This window comes from Salmo trutta, chromosome 35 (assembly GCF_901001165.1).
Source record: "Salmo trutta chromosome 35, fSalTru1.1, whole genome shotgun sequence".
NCBI lineage: Eukaryota > Metazoa > Chordata > Actinopteri > Salmoniformes > Salmonidae > Salmo > Salmo trutta.
In genome coordinates this window covers 13,074,267-13,096,778 of record NC_042991.1, presented here as the reverse complement: position 1 = coordinate 13,096,778, position 22,512 = coordinate 13,074,267, and the positions used below count along the sequence as shown (strand labels likewise).

Below are 22,512 nucleotides of genomic sequence, written 5' to 3'. Positions count from 1 at the left end.
TAATAATTCACCTTTCCAGAAACAAGTCTCTCACTGTTGCCGCTTGCTATAGACCTCCCTCTGCCCCCAGCTGTGCCCTCGATACCATATGTGAATTGATTGCCCCCCATCTATCTTCTGAGCTCGTGCTACTGGGTGACCTAAACTGGGACATGCTTAACACCCCGGCCATCCTACAATCTAAGCTTGATGCCCTCAATCTCACACAAATTATCAATGAACCTACCAGGTACAATCCCAAATCCGTAAACACGGGCACCCTCATAGATGTCATCCTAACTAACTCGCCCTCCAAATACACCTCTGCTGTTTTCAATCAAGATCTCAGCGATCACTGCCTCATTGCCTGCATCCGTAATGGGTCTGCGACCAAACGACCACCCCTCATCACTGTCAAACGCTCCCTAAAACACTTCTGCAAGCAGGCCTTTCTAATCGACCTGGCCGGGGTATCCTGGAATGAAATTGACCTCATCCCGTCAGTAGATGATGCCTGGTTATTCTTTAAAAGTGCCTTCCTCACCATCTTAAATAAATATGCTCCACTCAAAAAAAATTGAACTAGGAATAGATATAGTGCTTGGTTCACTCCAGACCTGTCTGCCCTTGACCAGCACAAAAACATCCTGTGGTGTTCTGCATTAGCATCGAATAGCCCCCGTGATATGCAACTTTTCAGGGAAGTTAGGAACAAACATACACAGGCAGTTAGAAAAGCTAAGGCTAGCTTTTTCAAACAGAAATTTGCATCCTGTAGTACTAACTCAAAAAAGTTCTGGGACACTGTAAAGTCCATGGAGAATAAGAGCACCTCCTCCCAGCTGCCCACAGCTCTGAGGCTAGGAAACACTGTTACCACAGATAAATCCACTATAATTGAGAATTTCAATAAGCATTTCTCTACGGCTGGCCATGCTTTCCACCTTGCTACCCCTACCCCGGTCAACTGCCCGGCACCCTCCACAGCAACCCGCCAAAGCCCCCACCCTTTCTCCTTCACCCAAATCCAGTCAGCTGATGTTCTGAAAGAGCTGAAAAATCTGGACCCATACAAATCAGCCGGGCTAGACAATCTGGACCCTTTCTTTCTAAAATGATCTGCCGAAATTGTTGCAACCCCTATTACTAGCCTGTTTAACCTCTCTTTCGTATCGTCTGAGATTCCCAAAAATTGGAAAGCTGCCGCGGTCATCCCCCTCTTCAAAGGCGGTGACACTCTAGACCCAAACTGCTACAGACCTATATCTATCCTACCCTGTCTTTCTAAGGTCTTCGAAAGCCAAGTTAACAAACAGATTACCGACCATTTCGAATCCCACCGTACCTTCTCCGCTATGCAATCTGGTTTCAGAGCTGGTCATGGGTGCACCTCAGCCACGCTCAAGGTCCTAAACGACATCATAACCGCCATCGATAAGAGACATTACTGTGCAGCCATATTTATCAACCTGGCCAAGGCTTTTGACTCTGTCATTCACCACATTCTTATTGGCAGACTCGACAGCCTCGGTTTCTCAAACGATTGCCTCGCCTGGTTTACCAACTACTTCTCTGATAGAGTTCAGTGTGTCAAATCGGAGGGCCTGTTGTCCGGACCTCTGGCAGTCTCTATGGGTGTGCCACAGGGTTCAATTCTCAGGCCGACTCTCTTCTCTGTATACATCAATGATGTTGCTCTTGCTGCTGGTGATTATCTGATCCACCTCTACGCAGACGACACCATTCTGTATACTTCTGGCCCCTCTTTGGACACTGTGTTAACTAACCTCCAGACGAGCTTCAATGCCATACAACTCTCCTTCCGTGGCCTCCAACTGCTCTTAAATGCAAGTAAAACTAAATGCATGCTATTCAATCGATCACTGCCCGCACCTGCTCGCCCGTCCAGCATCACTACTCTAGACGGCTCTGACTTAGAATACGTGGACAACTACAAATACCTGGGTGTCTGGTTAGACTGTAAACTCTCCTTCCAGACTCACATTAAGCATCTCCAATCCAAAATTAAATCCAGAATCGGCATCCTATATCGCAACAAAGCATCCTTCACTCATGCTACCAAACATACACTCGTAAAACTAACCATCCTACCAATCCTCGACTTTGGTGATGTCATCTATAAAATAGCCTCCAACACTCTACTCAACAAACTGGATGTAGTCTATCACAGTGCCATCCATTTTGCCACCAAAGCTCCATACACTACCCACCATTGCGACCTGTACGCTCTCGTTGGTTGGCCCTCGCTTCATACTCGTCGGCAAACCCACTGGCTACAGGTTATCTACAAGTCTCTGCTAGGTAAAGCCCCGCCTTATCTCAGCTCCCTGGTCACCATAGCAGCACCCACTCGTTGCACGCGCTCCAGCAGGTATATCTCACTGGTCACCCCCAAAAGCCAATTCCTCCTTTGGTCGTCTTTCCTTCCAGTTCTCTGCTGCCAATGACTGGAACGAACTGCACAAATCTCTGAAGCTGGAGACTCATATCTCCCTCACCAGCTTTAAGCACCAGCTGTCAGAGCAGCTCACAGATCACTGCACCTGTACATAGCCCATCTGTAAACAGCCCATCTATCTACCTACCTCATCCCCATACAGTATTTATTTATTTATCTAGCTCCTTTGCACCCCAGTATCTCTACTTGCACATTCATCTTCTGCACATCTACCATTCCAGTATTTAATTGCTATATTGTAATTACTTCGCCACCATGGCCTATTTATTGCCTTACTTACCTCATTTGCACTCACTCTAAATAGACTTTTTGTTTTCTTTGTTCTACTGTATTATTGACTGTATGTTTTGTTTATTCCATATGTAACTCTGTGTTGTTGTATGTGTCGAATTGCTATGCTTTATCTTGGCCAGGTCGCAGTTGCAAATGAGAACTTGTTCTCAACTAGCCTACCTGGTTAAATAAAGGTGAAAAAAAATAAAATAATTAAAACCAATAAAGATCAGGCTGGCATACTGTAGCTGGATAAGCCTAACATACTGTAGCTGGATAAGGCTGACATACTGTAGCTGGATCAGGCTGGCGTTCTGTAGCTGGATCAGGCTGGCGTACTGTAGCTGGATCAGGCTGACATACTGTAGCTGGATCAGGCTGACATACTGTAGCTGGATCAGGCTGGCATACTGTTGCTGGATCAGGCTGACATACTGTAGCTGGATCAGGCTGACATACTGTAGCTGGATCAGGCTGGCGTACTGTAGCTGGATCAGGCTGGCATACTGTAGCTGGATCAGGCTGACATACTGTAGCTGGATCAGGCTGACATACTGTAGCTGGATCAGGCTGGCGTACTGTAGCTGGAAAAGCCTAATATATTGTAGCTGAATCAGGCTGACATACTGTAGCTGGATCAGGCTGGCATACTGTTGCTGGATCAGGCTGACATACTGTAGCTGGATCAGGCTGACATACTGTAGTTGGAACAGGCTGACATACTGTTGCTGGATCAGGCTGACATACTGTAGCTGGATCAGGCTGGCATACTGTAGCTGGATCAGGCTGGCATACTGTTGCTGGATCAGGCTGACATACTGTAGCTGGATCAGGCTGGCATACTGTTGCTGGATCAGGCTGGCATACTGTTGCTGGATCAGGCTTACATACTGTAGCTGGATCAGGCTGGCATACTGTTGCTGGATCAGGCTGACATACTGTAGCTGGATCAGGCTGGCATACTGTAGCTGGATCAGGCTGGCATACTGTTGCTGGATCAGGCTGACATACTGTAGCTGGATCAGGCTGGCATACTGTTGCTGGATCAGGCTGGCATACTGTTGCTGGATCAGGCTTACATACTGTAGCTGGATCAGGCTGGCATACTGTTGCTGGATCAGGCTGACATACTGTAGCTGGATCAGGCTGACATACTGTAGTTGGAACAGGCTGACATACTGTAGCTAGATCAGGCTGGCATACTGTTGCTGGATCAGGCAGACATACTGTAGCTGGATCAGGCTGACATACTGTAGTTGGAACAGGCTGACATACTGTTGCTGGATCAGGCTGACATTCTGTAGCTGAATCAGGCTGACATACTGCACTCTTGCCCCAGCTGTCAGCCGTGATCTTTTCACCCATTTTGAGGATTGAAGGGGAAAATATTCTACTGGAGAGCCACATTCACTGAGTTGATTAACATCCACTGAGGTTCGCTGACACTGAACCCATCTCCAACAGCTTGAGGTGTCAGCATGCTCACTTTGAAACTATCACTCTGATAACCATGTTAGGGCTAGCAACATGATAGGAATGGCTCTGAATATGTCTTTGTGGTGTTGTATGTTGATATGAATTATTTTTTAAAGCCAAATATTAGGTTCAATACTGGTCAAATCACAGGAAAATAAGTATTGGCAGGGGAAGAATGGACAAAGCTAACTATGGACCAATCACACTCATGAAAGCTGATTATAAGATCTTTACAAAGGGTTTACAAATACTATATATAAGGGATTATCCACATGATCTGTGGAATCATGTTGTATTACACTAAGGCCTCTTCTATAGAAGTAGAGGTGAAGACAATGTTACCAGCATCAGACTGAACATAGATTATCCTAAATGTATCCCAACATGTTTGGCATGACAAGGAGTGGTAAGGAAAGGAATGTTAGCACTAACAGACTGGATTTATCCAGACTATCAGGTTATAGATTGTGTCCTAAATGTTTACACAGTGTCTTTGTTCACAATCCACTGCCAGTGCACACACACTTCTTATGAAAACTTGAAGCATCAACCTGTGAGGTGGGTTTACCTGGTAGGATTATATATATATATATATATATTTTAAGTATCATATTGTAACACTCATGTTTAACCATTCTGTAATTTTCTGTGACCATGGGAGGAAAGAGCTAATGCGTAAATAGCCCAATGCAAGTTCAATGCAAGGGGGTTGTGTACGAGTCAGAAAGAGTGAGGCCTACCTCTTTATGGCCTTATAGCAGATGATGACCATCAACAGCAGGAAGGCAACCGAGGCACAGCCCACCGTCCCCAACACCACGATCTCCTTCCACCACGGCTTCATGGGAGGCACTGTGGAGGGAGCCACTGCAGAGAAAGGCAGAAGGGAGGAAGAAAAAGAGATGACCTTATTCAAATTTAAGTTCATTTTCGTTCAAGTTCCATTTCACATCAAACACATGGAGGAGATAGTAGGACCCAGTGAGTCAAATAACCAGTTTACAACCAACTGATCTCTGTTACAACCAGGTAAAGCTGGCATTTTTATGAGGAGATAAAGACATCATGGGGAAAGCCGTCCTATTTCAGTTGTTATCTGGTCAGTTAACAAGATGACAACCACATAAAGTTGCATTATATGATGAAAACAAAGATAGATGAGATAAAACAGTAGAGACCAAAATATGAAACAGCCAGATAGTCTAACAATAAAATCACCTGATGGCTTGCATGGCTCAATAGTAAAGACATGGCACCCCACTCCAGATCATCCATCATGAATTACCCCGAGAGAGAAATTCTATAGGATCATTACACCGCTAACTCAGCCAGCAACCTATTAGCGCTTTTGCGGGTCCTGGACATTGGCTGTGCCACTTCAAAGTTTGGATTAGTTTCTACTTTTTCAGTGTGGGGACATTATGAGCAGCAGTGTTTTATCGAGCATGGGTTTGAATGGAACCATAAAAGGCAGGATCATCCAGAAGGGGACGGCTCATTCACGGCTTAATCGCCCGGAAGCATCAGATGGGCGAGCAGCCTGTTCTGTGGGCCCACCGAGGCACTTTCTGAATGGATGTATGGCGTGGTGTGCTAGCTGTGTTATTTTGTCTGTTCTCCGTGTGGCTTTGGGTCTCAAACTCAAGGCCCGGGGGCAACATCTGGTTTAAAACCAGGTGTCTTATGGCCCCGCACTGATATCTTATTTCAATCTATCTACATACACATACATACATACATACATACACACACACACACACATATATATTATGTGTGATAAATTCACACAAACAAACGATGTCTCAATTGTCTCAAAGCTTAAAAATCCTTCTTTGACCTGTCTCCTCCGCTTCATCTAGACTGATTGAAATGGATTTAACAAGTGACATCAATAAGGGATCATAGCTTTCAACTGGATTCACCTGTTCAGTCTATGTCATGGAAAGAGCAGGTGTTTTTAACGTTTTGTATACACAGTCCAATCTATAGTATATGTTTCTTTCTTTCTTGTAATAATGTTTCCTTGCACTGTCCAACAATGATTAAAGGTGATACAAACAACAAGGCCAAAAATAACTGAGTTGTCCTTGGGCCGTATTATAAATGTAGAATTGATTTGGGAGGGGGAATCTGAGATGGATAGCCAGGCGATCCCCTACCCCCTCCCCACTTGGGGTTAATTGTTTCCGGGAACACTCAAGCCTGGTTCTCCGGCTGATAAGCACTTCTCCGGAAGGATAAGTAATGCATCTCTGTCTCCTCTTTGACAGCCGATAAGATTCCTCGGATAAACCGTCAAAAGGGAAATGGAGGGAACACCTTAATCAAGTCTGTGACGAGACCCACCTGTTGTTCACTTGCGTCACACCACTCCAACTCCTGGCAGAGGCTTTTCAAAACTCTGTGTCTGATTTACTGGGGGATGTGTGTGTGTCTGCTAGCTCCATGTTGATCCCAGATCATTGCAACATTACATCATCTCCAGAGCATTAGACAATGCACATCCCTGCAGGTCATCTTCAACATAAGGTTTGAATGTTCCCATATTAGGAATGGTTTAAATAGCCAAAAATAAACAAGACTTTGCAACAGTAATCATTCAGACTAATATTATTATTGGGGGAGAGGGCAGTCTTTTTCAGTGTTTTCCCAAAATGCTACAACAGTGTAGCTCCATCAAGGGCATCAAATCCGTGATGCATTGAATGACAGGCTGATCTACAAATAATAATGAGTAGTTATTTATCATGCAAGGTGATGTGTAAATCAGTCAGTCGACAGTCGCCGACTGCAATGCAGTCGATGTTAAACAAGCCCATTGTAACGGCCGTCGTATGAAGTAGACCAAGGCGCAGCGGGTTGAGTGCTCATTTTAACGTTTTATTTTAATACACTTGAACACTTAACAAAAATAACGACAGCTAAACAGTTTTGCAGGCTAACCCTAGCAGTGCAAAAACATAATATATATTTTGACAACATTTTGTGACATTTTGTTTGTTTTTGCAAAGGTTTTTTCGGCTGTTCGTGCACACAAATTTTTCTCGAGGCAAGCCAAAGTTCGGAAGCCGAATTTCACGCCCCTTCGTCGGTTATTGGTCAGATTTTTCGATGAAGTGTTTGTTGTCATTCAACGATAGATGTTTTTATGCACATTTTGTCACTTGCAAAATACTGCACCAAACATCTTAGTTAGATGTAAAACTGTGCAACTAAAATCTCCTCGGCAAAAGCGTCAACATTAATGACACATTTCTTGAGTTATCTTAGATTAATTCTGACTATTTTGAGGAAGTGTATACTGGCTATGGCGTCTCAAGATGGACAAACAGTGCTACTGCCGCTTTTAAGGGAGTATGTGAGCACACTAGTTCGGTTCGCCTAGCTGAGTTCGGCCTTTAGTGTAACAACGCATCCCCCATTCCATCTGTATGAAGGAAATCACCAGATGGCTCTGATCCCAGGTGACTAAAACACACACGTACCCAAACACAAGTACCACAAACACTCAAAAACACACACATAAGCCCATGTACACGCACACACCACACACACACTTACATGAGCATGCAAACACATACACACAATCATAGGCAACGGCACTCATAAGGTGCAGACACACACTTGGATTTATTAGGTAAGAAACCCCAAATTTGCACGACCCAAAGATAGGGAATGAATGGCCAGTATTTATTTCAAGCATTAGGCAGAGAGAGAGAGAAAGAGAGAGGGGGAGAGAAAGACAGACAGAGACATAGAGAGGGGCAGTGGGGATGCCAAAAGGGAGAGTGCATGCGCTCGCTGAGCTCCCTGCCACCACATCCCCAGTCCCTTAGACAAGCAGGGATGTCACTGTCCATCTCATCCCTAGTGCTGACTCCTAAAAACAACACCAATCCTCACTCACACACACGCATGCACAAACAGACAAACACGATCACACACACGGCACATGCACATAAAGACAAGCACACACATGCACACACGATCACAAGGACCCATAAAAGATTACTGTTTGATCCTTCCACAGCAACATTCTTCTGATGTTTGATTCTTACACTTATTTGGAGTGACTTGTGCATATGTTATGGCTGGGGTGAGGAAGGACCCAGAGCGAGGACTGACGTGAATAATCTCTGGTTAACAAGGGTGCGAGGCCAAGGGCCCCTAAGGCTCCTACTGCAGCCTCAGACTGCTACAAACGACACGCAGCCTGTCCTCGGAAGACTCCTCAACCTCAACTGCTCCAACCAACGCAGTTCAGCCGCCACCAAAGCAATATGTCTGCCTCCACAGCGGCCTGCAGGCCTCCGGGCTAAAGAAACCGATAATTGGACTGTCATACGTTTCCCGGGAGGGAAGTAACAAAAGGAGAGATACCAAGGGAGGAAGGGAAGAGAGTAGGGAAGAGAGGTGCCCACTGCCACCTACAATAGCACGGCTTCTTCAACGTCATTGTAATACATTGGTTAAACAGCTAGGATTACTGTCCCTGCTGTGTATTCAAAATATTTCATGTGTGTCAATATGAGTGTCTATGTACGAGTGGTCCGGGGAAATAAACCCACATACAAACGCCATGCTCTACCAACTGAGCTACGGAGGACCACCCGAGTACCACCTTTGGACCAAACCAAAGACCATTAGCTTACTGGTTACCGATTGGTGAATCATTGGCATTTCAAAATGTTGCACTTACAATTACATCACTCTCTATCTGACGTCATTTCACTGTTTCCTTTCCCTTCCCTATAGTGACTAACATAAAATGAGAGAGAAACTTTTCATTTCATAGCTAGAGATGAGAAAACAATAAATAGTACATTATTTCTTTGTTGAGCACAAAAAAAACAAACCTGCTCTCTTGATGGCACTGTCATTTGCTTTTGTTTGGCTAGGTCACTCAGTCACCCTGTATAGGGACCAAGCTGGGGTCTGGCATGGCAATGCGATTCATCGATGGTTCCGCAAGGAATACAAAGGCCTCAGTCACTGAGTAATAGGGATAAAGCTGTAATGATAAAGGACCAGGATGTAGGACCTGTACTGTTGTCATATGATCTGTCTCACCTATTTAACTATAACGTCACATGGGTTCAGAAGAGGGAACTGAATCATAGCCTCCACTTGACTCACATCGCTCTGCCTAATCCATACAACTGTAACGTAACAAATAGCTGTGTAATAGGCTGTAAAAGGCTAGTTATGCAGTACTTATCATTTTTTTAATGCTTTTATGCTTTTTTTTTGTAAGAAGGGTTGCAAAGGGTCGGAAACTTTCCGGTAAATTTCCGGAATTGTTACAGAAATTTTCAATGGGAAGTTAAGCCCGGGAATTTGGGGACCTTTCTATCTAGGTCTTGTAACACATTTTGGTCAAACTATCCCCAATTCAATGGAATTGCAACCCTCTGCATGCACAATGCATTCTTCCATCACATGTGCAGTGCACTCTTCCATCACATGTACAGCTGATTCTCAAGATCTTGCACACTAATGAGATGCTATTGAGCCCACACTATTACACTGTCTGAGCCAAGGACTACATGCTTTCTGGTAAGTTTTGATTACAATACCTGGTGGGGTGAATATATTTTATATGACATACATGATTTTTTGTTAACTAGTTAATAGTAGCCTACAGTAAAGTGTGTTTAAATAATGTCTAACTTGTTAACAATTTCTGCTAGTTAGTTTTTGCTACCATGCGCGTTTTAGCTTGCTTGAACCTGCTACCTGAGGAGTGTTAATTTACCTGTTTCCATACATGTTTCTGTAAGGTTCTGCTTTACTTTTCTTAGTCAACCTTGTGTTATTTTTCTTTGTGTTCTTGAACGTCGCACTGATTCTTTGTGTTATAGAACGTAGCCATGTCTTTCATTCTTGTTCATTGTTTTCACCTGTGTTCGTTTCTCACCTGGTCTCATCAGTTCCCTATTTAGTTCAGTTCTTTCTGTTTGTATGGTTGTGAGGTATTGTTTGTTTTTGTCTGCCTGCCTGTGACCACGATTCCTGCCTTCTGCGAAGGTTTAATAAACATCTGCCACTCTCTGCGTGAATCTACACCTTTTTCTCCCTGAGTATTCATTACAGTTTCATTTTAAAACATGTATCTTACAAAGGAGTTGTTTAATCTAACTACTTATCTGTACATGGATTTGTATTTGGGTTTTTTTACTCATTTTTTTCTAATCTTTACAGGAAAATGCCACGGGCATTCCACTGATGTGTGGAGACATTTCACTGCAGCTAATGTAGAAGGAAAAGCTGTGTACATTGGCAAATACTGTGCCAAATCATATGTGAAGAATGCAACAAAGATGCAGAATCATCTGGTCAAGTGCATGAAGTTCCCTCAGCGCTTACAACAAGCAACCTCTGACAAAAGTCCCTCTACTTCTATTCGAGGTGAAAATGATGAATCAGACACCTTATCGATAGCAACAGCTCATGGTCCTCCTGGAATCAGAAGTTTTTTTGACTCAATGGAGGAACGTAGTCAGAGAAATGCTGATGAATGTCTTGCTCAAGGTGTGTATGCAACTGGTTCACCTCTGATGCTCACAGGCAATGTGTATTGGAAGAGATTTCTGAATGTTCTTTGCCCAGCATACATCCCTCCAACTAGACATGCTTTATCTAGTCATTTGCTGGATGCAGAGTTCAAGTGAAGGTCAAGCAAATCATAGGGAAATGAGACTGTATTGCAATCATCTCTGATGGGTGGTCGAATGTTCGTGGGCAAGGAATAATTAACTACATCATCTCCACCCCTCAACCAGTATTCTACAAGAGCACAGACACAACGGACAACAGACACACCGGGCTCTACATTGCAGATGAGCTGAAGGCAGTCATCAATGACCTTGGACCACAGAAGGTATTTGCACGGGTGACAGACAATGCTGTGAACATGAACGCTGCTTGGTCTAAAGTGGAGGAGTCCTACTCTCACATCACACCCATTGGCTGTGCTGCTCATGCATTGCATCTGCTCCTCAAGGACATCATGGCGCTGAAAACAAGAGAGCTAAGGAAATGGTTAGGTATGTGAAGGGTCATCAAGTTATCGCAACAATCTACCTCACTAAGCAAAGTGAGAAGAATAAGAAAACCACATTGAAGCTGCCCAGCAACACCCGTTGGGGTGGTGTTGTCATCATGTTTGACAGTATCCTGGAGGGGAAGGAGTCTCTCCAAGAAATGGCCATATCACAGTCTGCCGATATGGACAGCCCCATCAAGAGGATCCTCCTGGATGATGTATTTTGGGAGAGAGTGGTAAGCAGCCTGAAACTCCTGAAACCTGTAGCAGTAGCCATTGCACGGACTGAGGGAGACAATGCCATCCTGTCTGATGTTCAGACTCTACTTGCAGATGTAAGAGAAGAAATCTGTACTTCCCTGCCCACTTCACTGTTGCTCCAAGCAGAGGAAACTGCAGTTCTGAAATACATCAAAAAGCGTGAAGACTTCTGCCTGAAGCCCATACACGCCGTAGCATACATGTTGGACCCAAAGTATGCTGGAAAGAGCATCTTGTCTGGGGCACAGATCAACAAGGCCTATGTTGTCATCACTACCTTGTCTCGCACCTTGGCCTGGATGAGGGCAAGGTTCTTCGCAGTCTGGTGAAGTACACTTCCAAGCAAGGGCTTTGGGATGGAGATGCAATATGGCAGTCGTCCCAACATATCTCATCAGCGACCTGGTGGAAGGGACTTTGTGGATCTGAGGCTCTTTCCCCTGTTGCCTCCATCATCCTCCAAATCTCACCAACATCAGCCTCCTCAGAGCACAACTGGTCCTTGTTTGGGAACACACACACCAAAGCACGCAACAGGCTGACCAATACAAGGGTTGAAAAATTGGTGGCCATCCGGGCAAATTTGAGGCTTTTTGAGCCTGACAATGAGCCATCCTCAACAAGGTTGGAAAGTGACAGTGAAGATGAGGCCTCAGAGTCTGATGTTCAAGAGGTGGACATTGAGGAGGTCTAGGGAGAAGACATGGAAGCCCTAGAGCAAGACAACCAAAGCTTTAGTTTCTAGACTATCATTTTACAGATGTATGTTGAAAATGATTTTGGGAGATGCGATGGATCATTGGGGATCATTCAATATTCCCTTTCTTTGTTGATCAGTGAAATCATCCCATGTGAAGAGTCAACTCATTTAATTAAAGTTAAATTCATAACTAAATTGTTTTTTTAATTTCTATTGGAAGGATTTAATCATTTGCAATTATGTCTACTTATGATAAGGTAAAAGGTTTATGTTTCTGTCTCCATATGATATGGTAAATATAGTCAATGCAAAAAACATCTACATTTAAATGGTATTAATAGGAATTTGCATATATTTCCGTTAATGCCCATATATTCCCGTTAATTCCCACGGAAAGTTTCCACCTCTGAATATTCCTCAAAACGTACAACCCTAATGGTAAGTAGCAAAACAGCATACATACAGTAACTCCCTTCTTAAGTGTATTCCCTTGTAGACTATAGTATGGTCCCTGTCCTCGTCTACTGCTGGCTGACAAGACAACCACAATTTCCCCCTCTGGGGATCAATAAAGTTTACTCAAAATTCGAATGTAAAGTGTTGCCAGCAGTTCCTCTCATGAAAAGCTCTGAGGACATTACCAATTCCTGTGGGTTCATTCCAAGAAACCATGGTGTAAACACAGCTGGGAATTTCCTGTTAACGCTAGCTATCATCATGAGCCCTTTTACCCCGGAGCAAGACCCCAGAGACATTGACTGGTGAAAACAACATCCCAGAATACATAACCCATGGGACTTGACTTCACGCTGCTGTAGGTTTGTTCAATGTTTGTAAAAATGTGTTAGAGAGTGAGTATGTGTGTGTGGGGGTGTGTATGCATGCGTGTTCCATGCATGAATCTGTGTGTGTGAGTATGTCTCTGATAGCATCCATATCCATGAAGTATACTGTGTGTCTGAAGTGTGTCTGTGCGTGTGTGTGTGTGTCTGTGCGTGTGTGTCTGTGCGTGTGTGTGTGTGTGTCTGTGCGTGTGTGTGTGTGTGTGTGTGTGTGTGTGTGTGTGTGTGTGTGTGTGTGTGTGTGTGTGTGTGTGTATGCTCCTGCACAGCGAATACACATTACACACTTCACCGGGGATGACTGTGATAGATACCCCCCTTCTCTCGAAGACAGGAACAACACAAGTATACATACGGTAAGGAGCCAGGGCAGCACCATGACTTCAGCAAGGGAGCAGGTCTATTAGATTAGGCTATTTTTATACCTGCCCTGGACGTTAATGGAGTTATGAGGCTCTGCATTGCCAGGCCAAACTGATTGCAGAACCGAGTGAACTGATAGCATGCAGGATACAAATACAAACAACAGTCCTCGGCCAACAAGGCTTTTTACATTTTCAACATGGAATGCAAGGCCCTACTATTTCTTAATGTTGCTGGACGCTAGGAAGAGTAGCTGCTGCCTTGGCAGCCACTAATGGGATCCTTAATAAATAAAATACAAATACACATTTCAAACTTGTCGTGTTTGGCCCGTTGTTCTAGTCCAGTTCTGTCTGGCGAAGTTCTCTTTAAGACCGAAATATATTTTGGATACTGAACAAAAATTTTAACGCAACATGTAAAGTGTTGGTCCCATGTTTGAAGAGCTGAAAAAAAAGATCCCAGAAACGTTTCCATATGCACAAAAACCTTATTTCTCTAAAATGATTTGCACAAATTTGTTTACATCCTTGTTAGTGAGCATTTCCCCTTTGCCAAGATACTCCATCCACCTTACAGGTGTGACATATCAAGAAGCTGATCATTATACAGGTGCACCTTGTGCTGGGGACAATAAAAGGATACGCTAAACTGTGCAGTTTTGTCACAATGCCACAGATGTTTTGAGGGAGTGTGCAATTGGCATGCTGACTGCAGGAATTTCAACCAGAGCTGTTGCCAGAGAATTGAATGTTAATTTCTCTACCATAAGCTGCCTCCAAAATCATTTTAAAGAATTTGCAGTATGCCCAACCGGCCTCAGAACCGCAGACCACGTGTAACCACGCCAGCCCAGGACCTCCACATCCGGCTTCTCCACCTGCGGGATCGTCTGAGACCAGCACCAGGACAGCTGATGAAACTGTGGGTTTGCATAACCGAAGAATTTCTGTCAGAAACCATCTCAGAGAAGCTCATCTGCGTGCTCTTCGTCCTCACCAGGGTCTTGACCTGACTGCAGTTCAGCATCGTAACCGACTTCAGAGGGCGAATTCTCACCTTCGATGGCCACTGGCACACTGGAGAAGTGTGCTCTTCACGGATGAATCCCAGTTTCAACTGTACTGGGCAAGCGATTTGCTGATGTCAACGTTGTGAACAGAGTGGCCCATGGTGGCAGTGGGGTTATGGTATGGGCAGGCATAAGCTACAGACAACGAACACAATTGCATTTTATTGATGGCAATTTGAAGGCACAGAGATACCATAACGAGATCCTGAGGCCCATTATCGTGCCATTCATCCGCTGCCATCACCTCATGTTTCAGCACGATTATGCACGGCCCCATGTCGCAAGGATCTGTACACAATTCCTGGAAGATGAAAACGTCCCAGTTCTTCCATGGCCTGCATACTCACCAGACATGTCACCCATTGAGCATGTTTGGGATGCTCTGGATCGACGTGTATGACAGCATGTTCCAGATCCCACCAATATCCAGCAACTTCGCACAACCATTGAAGGGGAGTGGGACAACATTCCACAGGCCACAATCAACAGCCTGATCAACTCTATGTGAAGGAGATGTGTCGAGCTGCATGAGGCAAATGGTGGTCACACCAGATACTGACTAGTTTTCTGATCCACACCCCTACCATTTTTTAAGGTATCTGTGACCAACAGCATATCTGTATTCCCAGTCATGTGAAATCATAGATTAGGGCCTAATGAATTTATTTCAATTGACTGATTTCCTTACACGAACTGTAACTCAGTAAAATCTTTGAAAGCATCACACAGTAGCTAAGTAGCTCAGTTTGTAGCGGTAGTGGCAACAATATCAAACATAATATATAATAATATATGCCATTTCACAAACGCTTTTATCCAGAGCTACTTAAAGTCTTGCATGTATACATTCTACGTGGTCCTGGGAATCAAACCCACATCACCATGCTCTACCAACTGAGCTACAGAGGACCACCCGAGTACCAGCTTTGGACCAAACCAAAGACCATTAGCTTACTGGGTAACGATTGGCGAATCATTGGCATGAAGTAGCACCTCCCAGGCACTAGGAGTGCTGGTGAGCCCGGTGGCAACCATTCATATTGGTGACAATTGAATATCAACAACTGAATATCAACGTTGCCCATCTGAGCGCCTAATAACATTAGGCATGAGGGTGATTGGTTTCAATGCCAGTGCCATGTTGTTTGGATGGGGGCTGTGACCATTGAGATCCTATATGTAATTATATGGCTGCGACTGTCTGTCTGCCCCGGGGCTTTGGGGTGGACAGTGGAAGAGCTGGACTGGACGGAATACGCCCCCCAGTGGTCCCACTTGGCCATCCCAGAATCCCTTGCTGGGCTCTGGCTCCCTGACTGAGACGGTTGCTCATCAAGCTGACAGGCCTCCAGCCCAGAGACTGAGTCACTGCCACAGGGGTATGTGTGTGTGTGTGTGTGTGTGTGTGTGTGTGTGTGTGTGTGTGTGTGTGTGTGTGTGTGTGTGGGTGGGTGTGTGTGTGTGCGCGCGCGTGTGTGTGTGTGTGTGTGTGTGTCTGTCATTGGCCCAGTAAACAGAGGATGTTTGCTTAACGTCAGGTAATATTCCCTTCAATTCAGCCAATTCAGGAACTGAATTGAAATTGTAATACATTGAAATTCTAATCAATTCTAAAAGAATGAAACTATCCTCATTGAAAATATAAATAGCTATTTTCAATGTGGAATTTCAAATAATCTTCTGAATTGACCGAATAAAAATGCAGTTTACCCGAACACAGTTACAAAGGTTATAGCATAACATGAACAATGTTAACCCAAAAACATTCTGAGAACATTGTCAAACAGTTTAACAACTGGAATATATGGTGGACCGTTAGGAAAACATTCAATGCCATCGAGCCCACACCGATGTATTACACTCTTGCATATTGTGAAAATACCAATTAGATTCCCCTTGCAGTCAGACGCCAGTCAGTTGCCAGACCAATGAGTCAAATCAACTAAAATAGCATTTTAATTGTGACATGTTTCGTAAACAACAGGTGTAGACTAACAGTGAAATGCTTACTACGGGCCCTTCTGTATTGTATATAATAATATATAATAATAACTGTAATAATAATAGAAAAATGTAAAATAGTAACATGAGGAATAAATACAAATGACAGCTTGGCTATATACATGGTACCAGTACCAAGTCAATGTGCAGGGGTATGAGAAAATTGAAGTAGATATGTACATATAGATAGGGGTAAAGTGACTAGGCAACAAGATAGATAATAAACGGTAGCAGCAGCTTGTGTGGAAGCGTGTGTGGCGAATGTGTTCCTGTGTGTGAGTGTATGTGTGAGTGTGTGGGTAGAGTCATAAAGTCAAAAAGTGTTAGTGCAAAAAGGGTCGATGCAGATAGGCCGGCTAGCTATTTGGTTAACTATTTAGTAGTCTTATGGCTTGGGGGTAGAAGCTGTTCAGGAGTTTTTTGGTCCCAGACTTAGTGCTCCGGTATCGCTTGCTGAGCGGTAGCAGAGAGAACAGTCTATGACTTGGGTGGCTGGAGTCTTTGACAATTTTTAGGGCCTCCCTCTGACACCGCCTGGTATAGAGGTTTCTGCCTCCTGGGGGGTTTGCGTTTGGACAGTGATAGCTCCTTAGCAATGTGGGCCTATCCACTACAGCACCATCGATGGCACTCCGTTTACTGTAGTCGACGATAAGCTCCTTTGTGTTGAACCACGTTGAGGTAGAGGTTGTTGTCCTGGCACCACACTGCCAAGTCTCTAACCTCCCGATAGGCTGTCTCATTGTCATTGGTGATCTGGCTCACCGCCGTTGTGTCATCTGCAAACTTGATGATGGTGTTAGAGTCGTGCGCAGCCATGCAGTCGTGTGTGAACAGGGAGTACAGGAGGGGACTAAGCTCGCACCCCTGAGGGGCCCCTGTGTTGAGGGTCAGCGTGGCGGCTGTGTTGTTGGCTACCCTCAGAAAAGAGAACTCTTTGTGTGACTGTGGTTCCCACATAACGGGGGGTTGGTATTGTCTCGTAGGTGGCTCATCCACATGCTCGCCTGCCAGCGTGCAGCTGCTTCAAAGGTCATCTCAGCGCCCGCTGCTCCACAGCCAGCTAGCCTCCCCCAGTCCGCACTCTCTTACTCATCACAGAGACAATGAGAACAACTGGTTCGCGACTATCACCATCTCCACAATCCACCAACAGCAGGATGCCATGAGCTGAGGCCATTTTCAACTCACATCAAAGACAGCGGTCCCCTCGGGAGTAGGTTGGAGTTTTTCCTGGACCATTGATACAGGGTCAGATGTTTTGTCCTCCTGATAATGGTTAGAGTTAGGAATGGGAGTAGGGTAATCTGATCTGTGATTAGAGGTGACTTCAACCTGGAGCATCCTGTTGTCATGTACCATAAATCGAATTTGTCGAATCACGGACAGCTTTTCTCATTAATGTTAAAGAAAGTTAAAATGAGCAAAATGGCAAAGAACAGAGAGCTGCCTATACATGGTGTAGGGAGGAGTGTATGTGTGTCTGTACTGGTTGTGCAAAGACACAGAAGAGGCCTATATTGAGAGAAATATTGCCGCCTAGGCGCCTACCAATGTAACCAATGAAAGCTTCCTGAGGTGCCGTGGCTGGCTGGGGCAGCAGGAGAGAGATCTACAGTCGATGGCTCAGTCAAATCCCTGGCCCACCTCTTAAATCCTGCTTTAATTAAAGCGGAAGTGCTGGAGCAGGTCCAGAAAGGGAGCCTGCATACTAGAAGGATACTCGCACTGGTATCCTTTTAACCACAGATCTAGGATCAGGTTCCCCTACCACCGATACTAACCGTAATCATTAGGGGGATTAAAATATTTATGACCCTGGATCAGTGGTTAGGTTAGGAGAAATTCTGACCTCCTTTCATGGGGTTTCAGGAATGAGGTGAACACCTATAGTACACTACCCTCACTGGGGTACTTGGAAATAGGTCAACCTTAGACGGGCATTATGCCAGACAGAACACCAGGATTTCCCCCATTCCATCCCTTATCTCCCATCTCCCATCCTATGAGGTAGGTAGCTGAGGCAGGTCACAGTGCCATCAGGGCTGAGACAGTCATGGAATTTTGGATGACGGTTATTTGTCTGCAAAAAGTTTGCTGTCACCATTATAGTCGTTTGAATAGCAAATATATATTTTTTAAAACATAAACAATAACTGTATGTGCTGCTGTTGTTGCAGAGAGGGGGGGGGGACAGTTCTTCTACAACACCTTGCTGATACAAGGAGCAACAGCGTTTCATCACGTTCTGAAGAGTCCTTGTTACAGCGGATATGCGGACGTTCCATCTTTTTGAAAGCCCGACCATCACAAATCAAATCAAATCCAAATGTTATTTGTCACATGATTCATAAACAACAGGTGTAGACTAACAGTGAAATGCTTACTTCTGGGCCGCCCTTCACAATGATGCATAGAGAACAATAGAAAAATAATAACACAAGGAATGAGTAACGATAACTTGGCTATATACAGTACACGTGGTACCAGTACCATCTTCAGTCAGCTGTTCCACAACACAAAATTCTAAAACTGGCTAGTTTGGCATCCTCTCGTCTCTTCTTATATCGTCTGTTAGATGTAAACCAGGCTTATTTATACTTTGCTGCATTTGGGTAAAGTTTTTACGACGAATATGAAGTAGATATGAAGTAGATCACTTGAATATGAAGTCGATTTTTTTTTTTATGACAGTCTTCATCCATATTTGTCAGGGCTTTCATAAGGATCAGACCAATACGCAGCGTGATCGTAGTTCCACATCTTTTATTCAATCGTGAAACTAATGCAATATACAATAAACTTAAAATACAAAACAAGAAAGCCGTGACGCAGAGCAGAGCAGGCATACACTACTCACAAAATGAACAACCCACGGCATACAAATGGAAAACCCCCTACATAAATATGATCTCCAATCAGAGGCAACAAGAAGCAGCTGCCTCCAATTGGAGATCAACCCCAAACAAAACCCGACATAGAAATAGAAAGCCTAGAACCCAAAACATAGAAATAGCAACCCAGACAACCAACCAATGCAATGGTCAGGACGTGACAATATTCGTAGGCTACACGATTATAAAATGACTGTGCCATCTCTAAATAGCACACGCGTCCACGTGTCCACAAACACACACACACGTGTCCACACACACACACACACACACACACACACACACACGTGTCCACACACACACACACACACACACGTGTCCACACACACACACACACACACACACACACACACACACACACACACACACACACACACACACAGTAGGATTAATCAACAGATTGTAAACAAGTGGTTGACAAAGCCCTCACACTCATTCACATTATCAAGCTAATTAACCTTAAATTAGCCAGCAGGTATGGGTACATAAAGAAATCATTTCACTGACTTTAAAAGTCCAGGCCCCTCACATTCGCTTAACCTGTCCTCCATTCACTCACTTACCGATGCCTTATTTACTTTCTTACTTATTGACTGACTGATAAAATGTACCTTTGCCAATAACTGCCAATCTTCTAATGCCCCACATTACTAATGGGTGCTGAATAACCTGGACCGGAGCTCAAGATCAATCTGGGGATCCCATCAACAAGATTGGCTGCTGGATAAATCTGAACTCGAGGAAGTGTGTGTGTCTGTGTGTGTGTGTGGTGTGTGCATATGCCGTGGGGGTGGTTAGGCTCTTCTATATTCCTCTGGTTATAATGTATTAGTTGTACGCATTATGACAGTTTGTATTATGAAGATGTGTTCTCAATTTGTTCGACTTGTTCAAAGATGAAATAAATAAGTAAATGGGGTCTGTGATCAGTTTAGAGGGAAGGAGCCCAATCAGACAACTACTTTAGATAACAACTTTAAAAGCTTATTTGGCTACAAATGGAACCAATGTTATTAAATGTTGCTGCACTTTTCTGTAGTTACTGCACTTTTCAGTACTGCACTTATCAGCAGTAACTGGCCAATATAAATCAATAATACAGTGCTCTTTGTTACGAAAACAACTACGATGCTACATATTGCAAGAGCAACTTAGTGCTAAGTGCTACTAACAAGCTAGTGTGGCACAACAATAGCCTGGTACTGGGTAGTGGGTACTGTCTGACATGTTTTTCCCTTTATTTCAAATGACAGCTGTATGCTGAAGGCACAGAGTCAGCTGTATAAGGCAGAGACACTTGCTACATCCCAAAAAGGCACCCTATTCCTCCCTATGGGCCCTGGTCTAAATGAGTGCATTATAAAGGGAATAGGGTGCCATTTGGAACGTAGACACTGTAGAAACAAAAGGCATCTAATGCCAACTGCAAACTAAACCCAGCACTATCAGAGATGGGTTACTTCTGTACACCTTAGGACGTATTATGCATTTATATAACTTGGCCCGGGAGAAATGGAGAAGTTACTTTACACCTTGCTTTCAGCGGTGCTGCTATGAGAGACTTCTCATCATCAGTATGTACAGCTACATGGCACAGCCCACATCAGCTAACCACTTCAGTGTTGTGGGCGCCGCATGTCAACATACAGGCCTGGACTAGTAAGCCACGTGGGCTCACTTCAGCAAACACTCCAGTGCCGAAATACTTCACGATCTAACTTACACAGTTGCGTAACGCCACGCCGATGCGGCATTTAAGTGTGACGGTGTTAGCGTGTTATCTCTGGCAAATGCTAATGCGAGACCATTTTCCACTTCTGATTTCGCAATCTTTCCCACTTTGCCGCAGGTGGAGAAAGGAAACGGTATCGTTCCTGTACACATTCCTGAATAATTAAACAAGGAGAATGATAGGGGTGTGGGGTGGGATACAGCAGTCGGCATGTTTTTTATGTTCTGACCACGACAGTCGGCAGCACCTGACTGATTCGGTTCGGAGACAGCGGAGCCAAATGGCGAAACAACAACACCCCCCCAACACACACACACAGTCTCTCTCTCTCTCTCTCTCTCTCTCAATCTCTCTTTGACTTCCTACATGAACCGGCTGCCTAATTACTCTTGACATGGTCTGAATTAGCATAAACAGGCGTATGAACTCTACGCTAGCTAGCACACTCACTAGCAAAGCCCCTGCGGATTGATAGCCCGGCAGGCTCGATGGGCTCTTAGTCTTTCTCTCCCTCTCCCTCTCTCTCTTACTCTCTCTCTCTCCTCCCTCTCCTCTGTAACGTTGATTGACAGGAGGGGGAGTCAAGCCGACAGGCCTCCAGGGAGGAAGCTGACACGTAAAGAAGAGCCCTTGTCATATCAAAGCGGCGCACGTCACACCGTTACTTACTCACACACGCACTTCAAACCTCATCATGTCTCGTCACGGACGAAGGGACGGGATTCAGTTTTTCAGGTGGGTCTGAGACTAATTGAAAATTAACAAGGGCTGAATAGTCACCGGGCTATTTTCAACAGCGGCTTTATTTAGCAAGGGTGAACAACAAACGCCCCCAAAAAAAGCCAGGGGGATAAATAAAGATAGCCTACATATCTGTTCAAAGACCATCATTCATCTTCAAATTGCTGGAAAGATGAGAGCGATAATACTTTTGTGATCCGTGTACTTTGAGATAAATCTTTGCTCGTTAAGGAAAAGAACACCCTGGATTGAATATGGCTGTCTATTTATAACCTCTAAATCCGGTACTAAATCTTCCCAACAGGATAGTTTGATAAAACCCTGTTATTTAAGTAAATTCCTAATGAATTAAGGTTGCTCAGACACCCAATGGTCCAAATGCCCAGTGTATGTATGAGTAACAACTCCTTATAGATATGACGATTGTTACAATGGCTCAGTGGGTTAGAGCATGCTGCTGGCAATACCAGAGAGGTATACTACGAATCTAGCTAGATGTACTCAGGCTTTTCTGAAATTAGCAAGCTTCAGTTATCTTCACATTCCAGCTCAGGCTTCATCCATGTTACGAAGGTAGATTTTGATTGTGCACCCGCCGCTTACTTGACCGCTCGAGCCGGGCTTGTAACTGCATGTTGGTGCCTCACTGCTTCC

At 44.4% G+C, this 22,512-nt stretch overlaps 1 protein-coding gene across 1 annotated transcript in view; it reads right to left on the bottom strand.

Moving 5' to 3' along the window:
- prima1 (proline rich membrane anchor 1) overlaps positions 1 to 22,512 on the bottom strand; it is a 70,130-nt gene that overhangs the window by 33,079 nt on the left and 14,539 nt on the right. Inside the window, exon 3 of the mRNA XM_029733377.1 lies at positions 4,948 to 5,074. Within this exon, the coding sequence (XP_029589237.1) occupies positions 4,948 to 5,074 (127 nt within the window). The remainder of the gene's footprint in view (positions 1 to 4,947; positions 5,075 to 22,512) is intronic.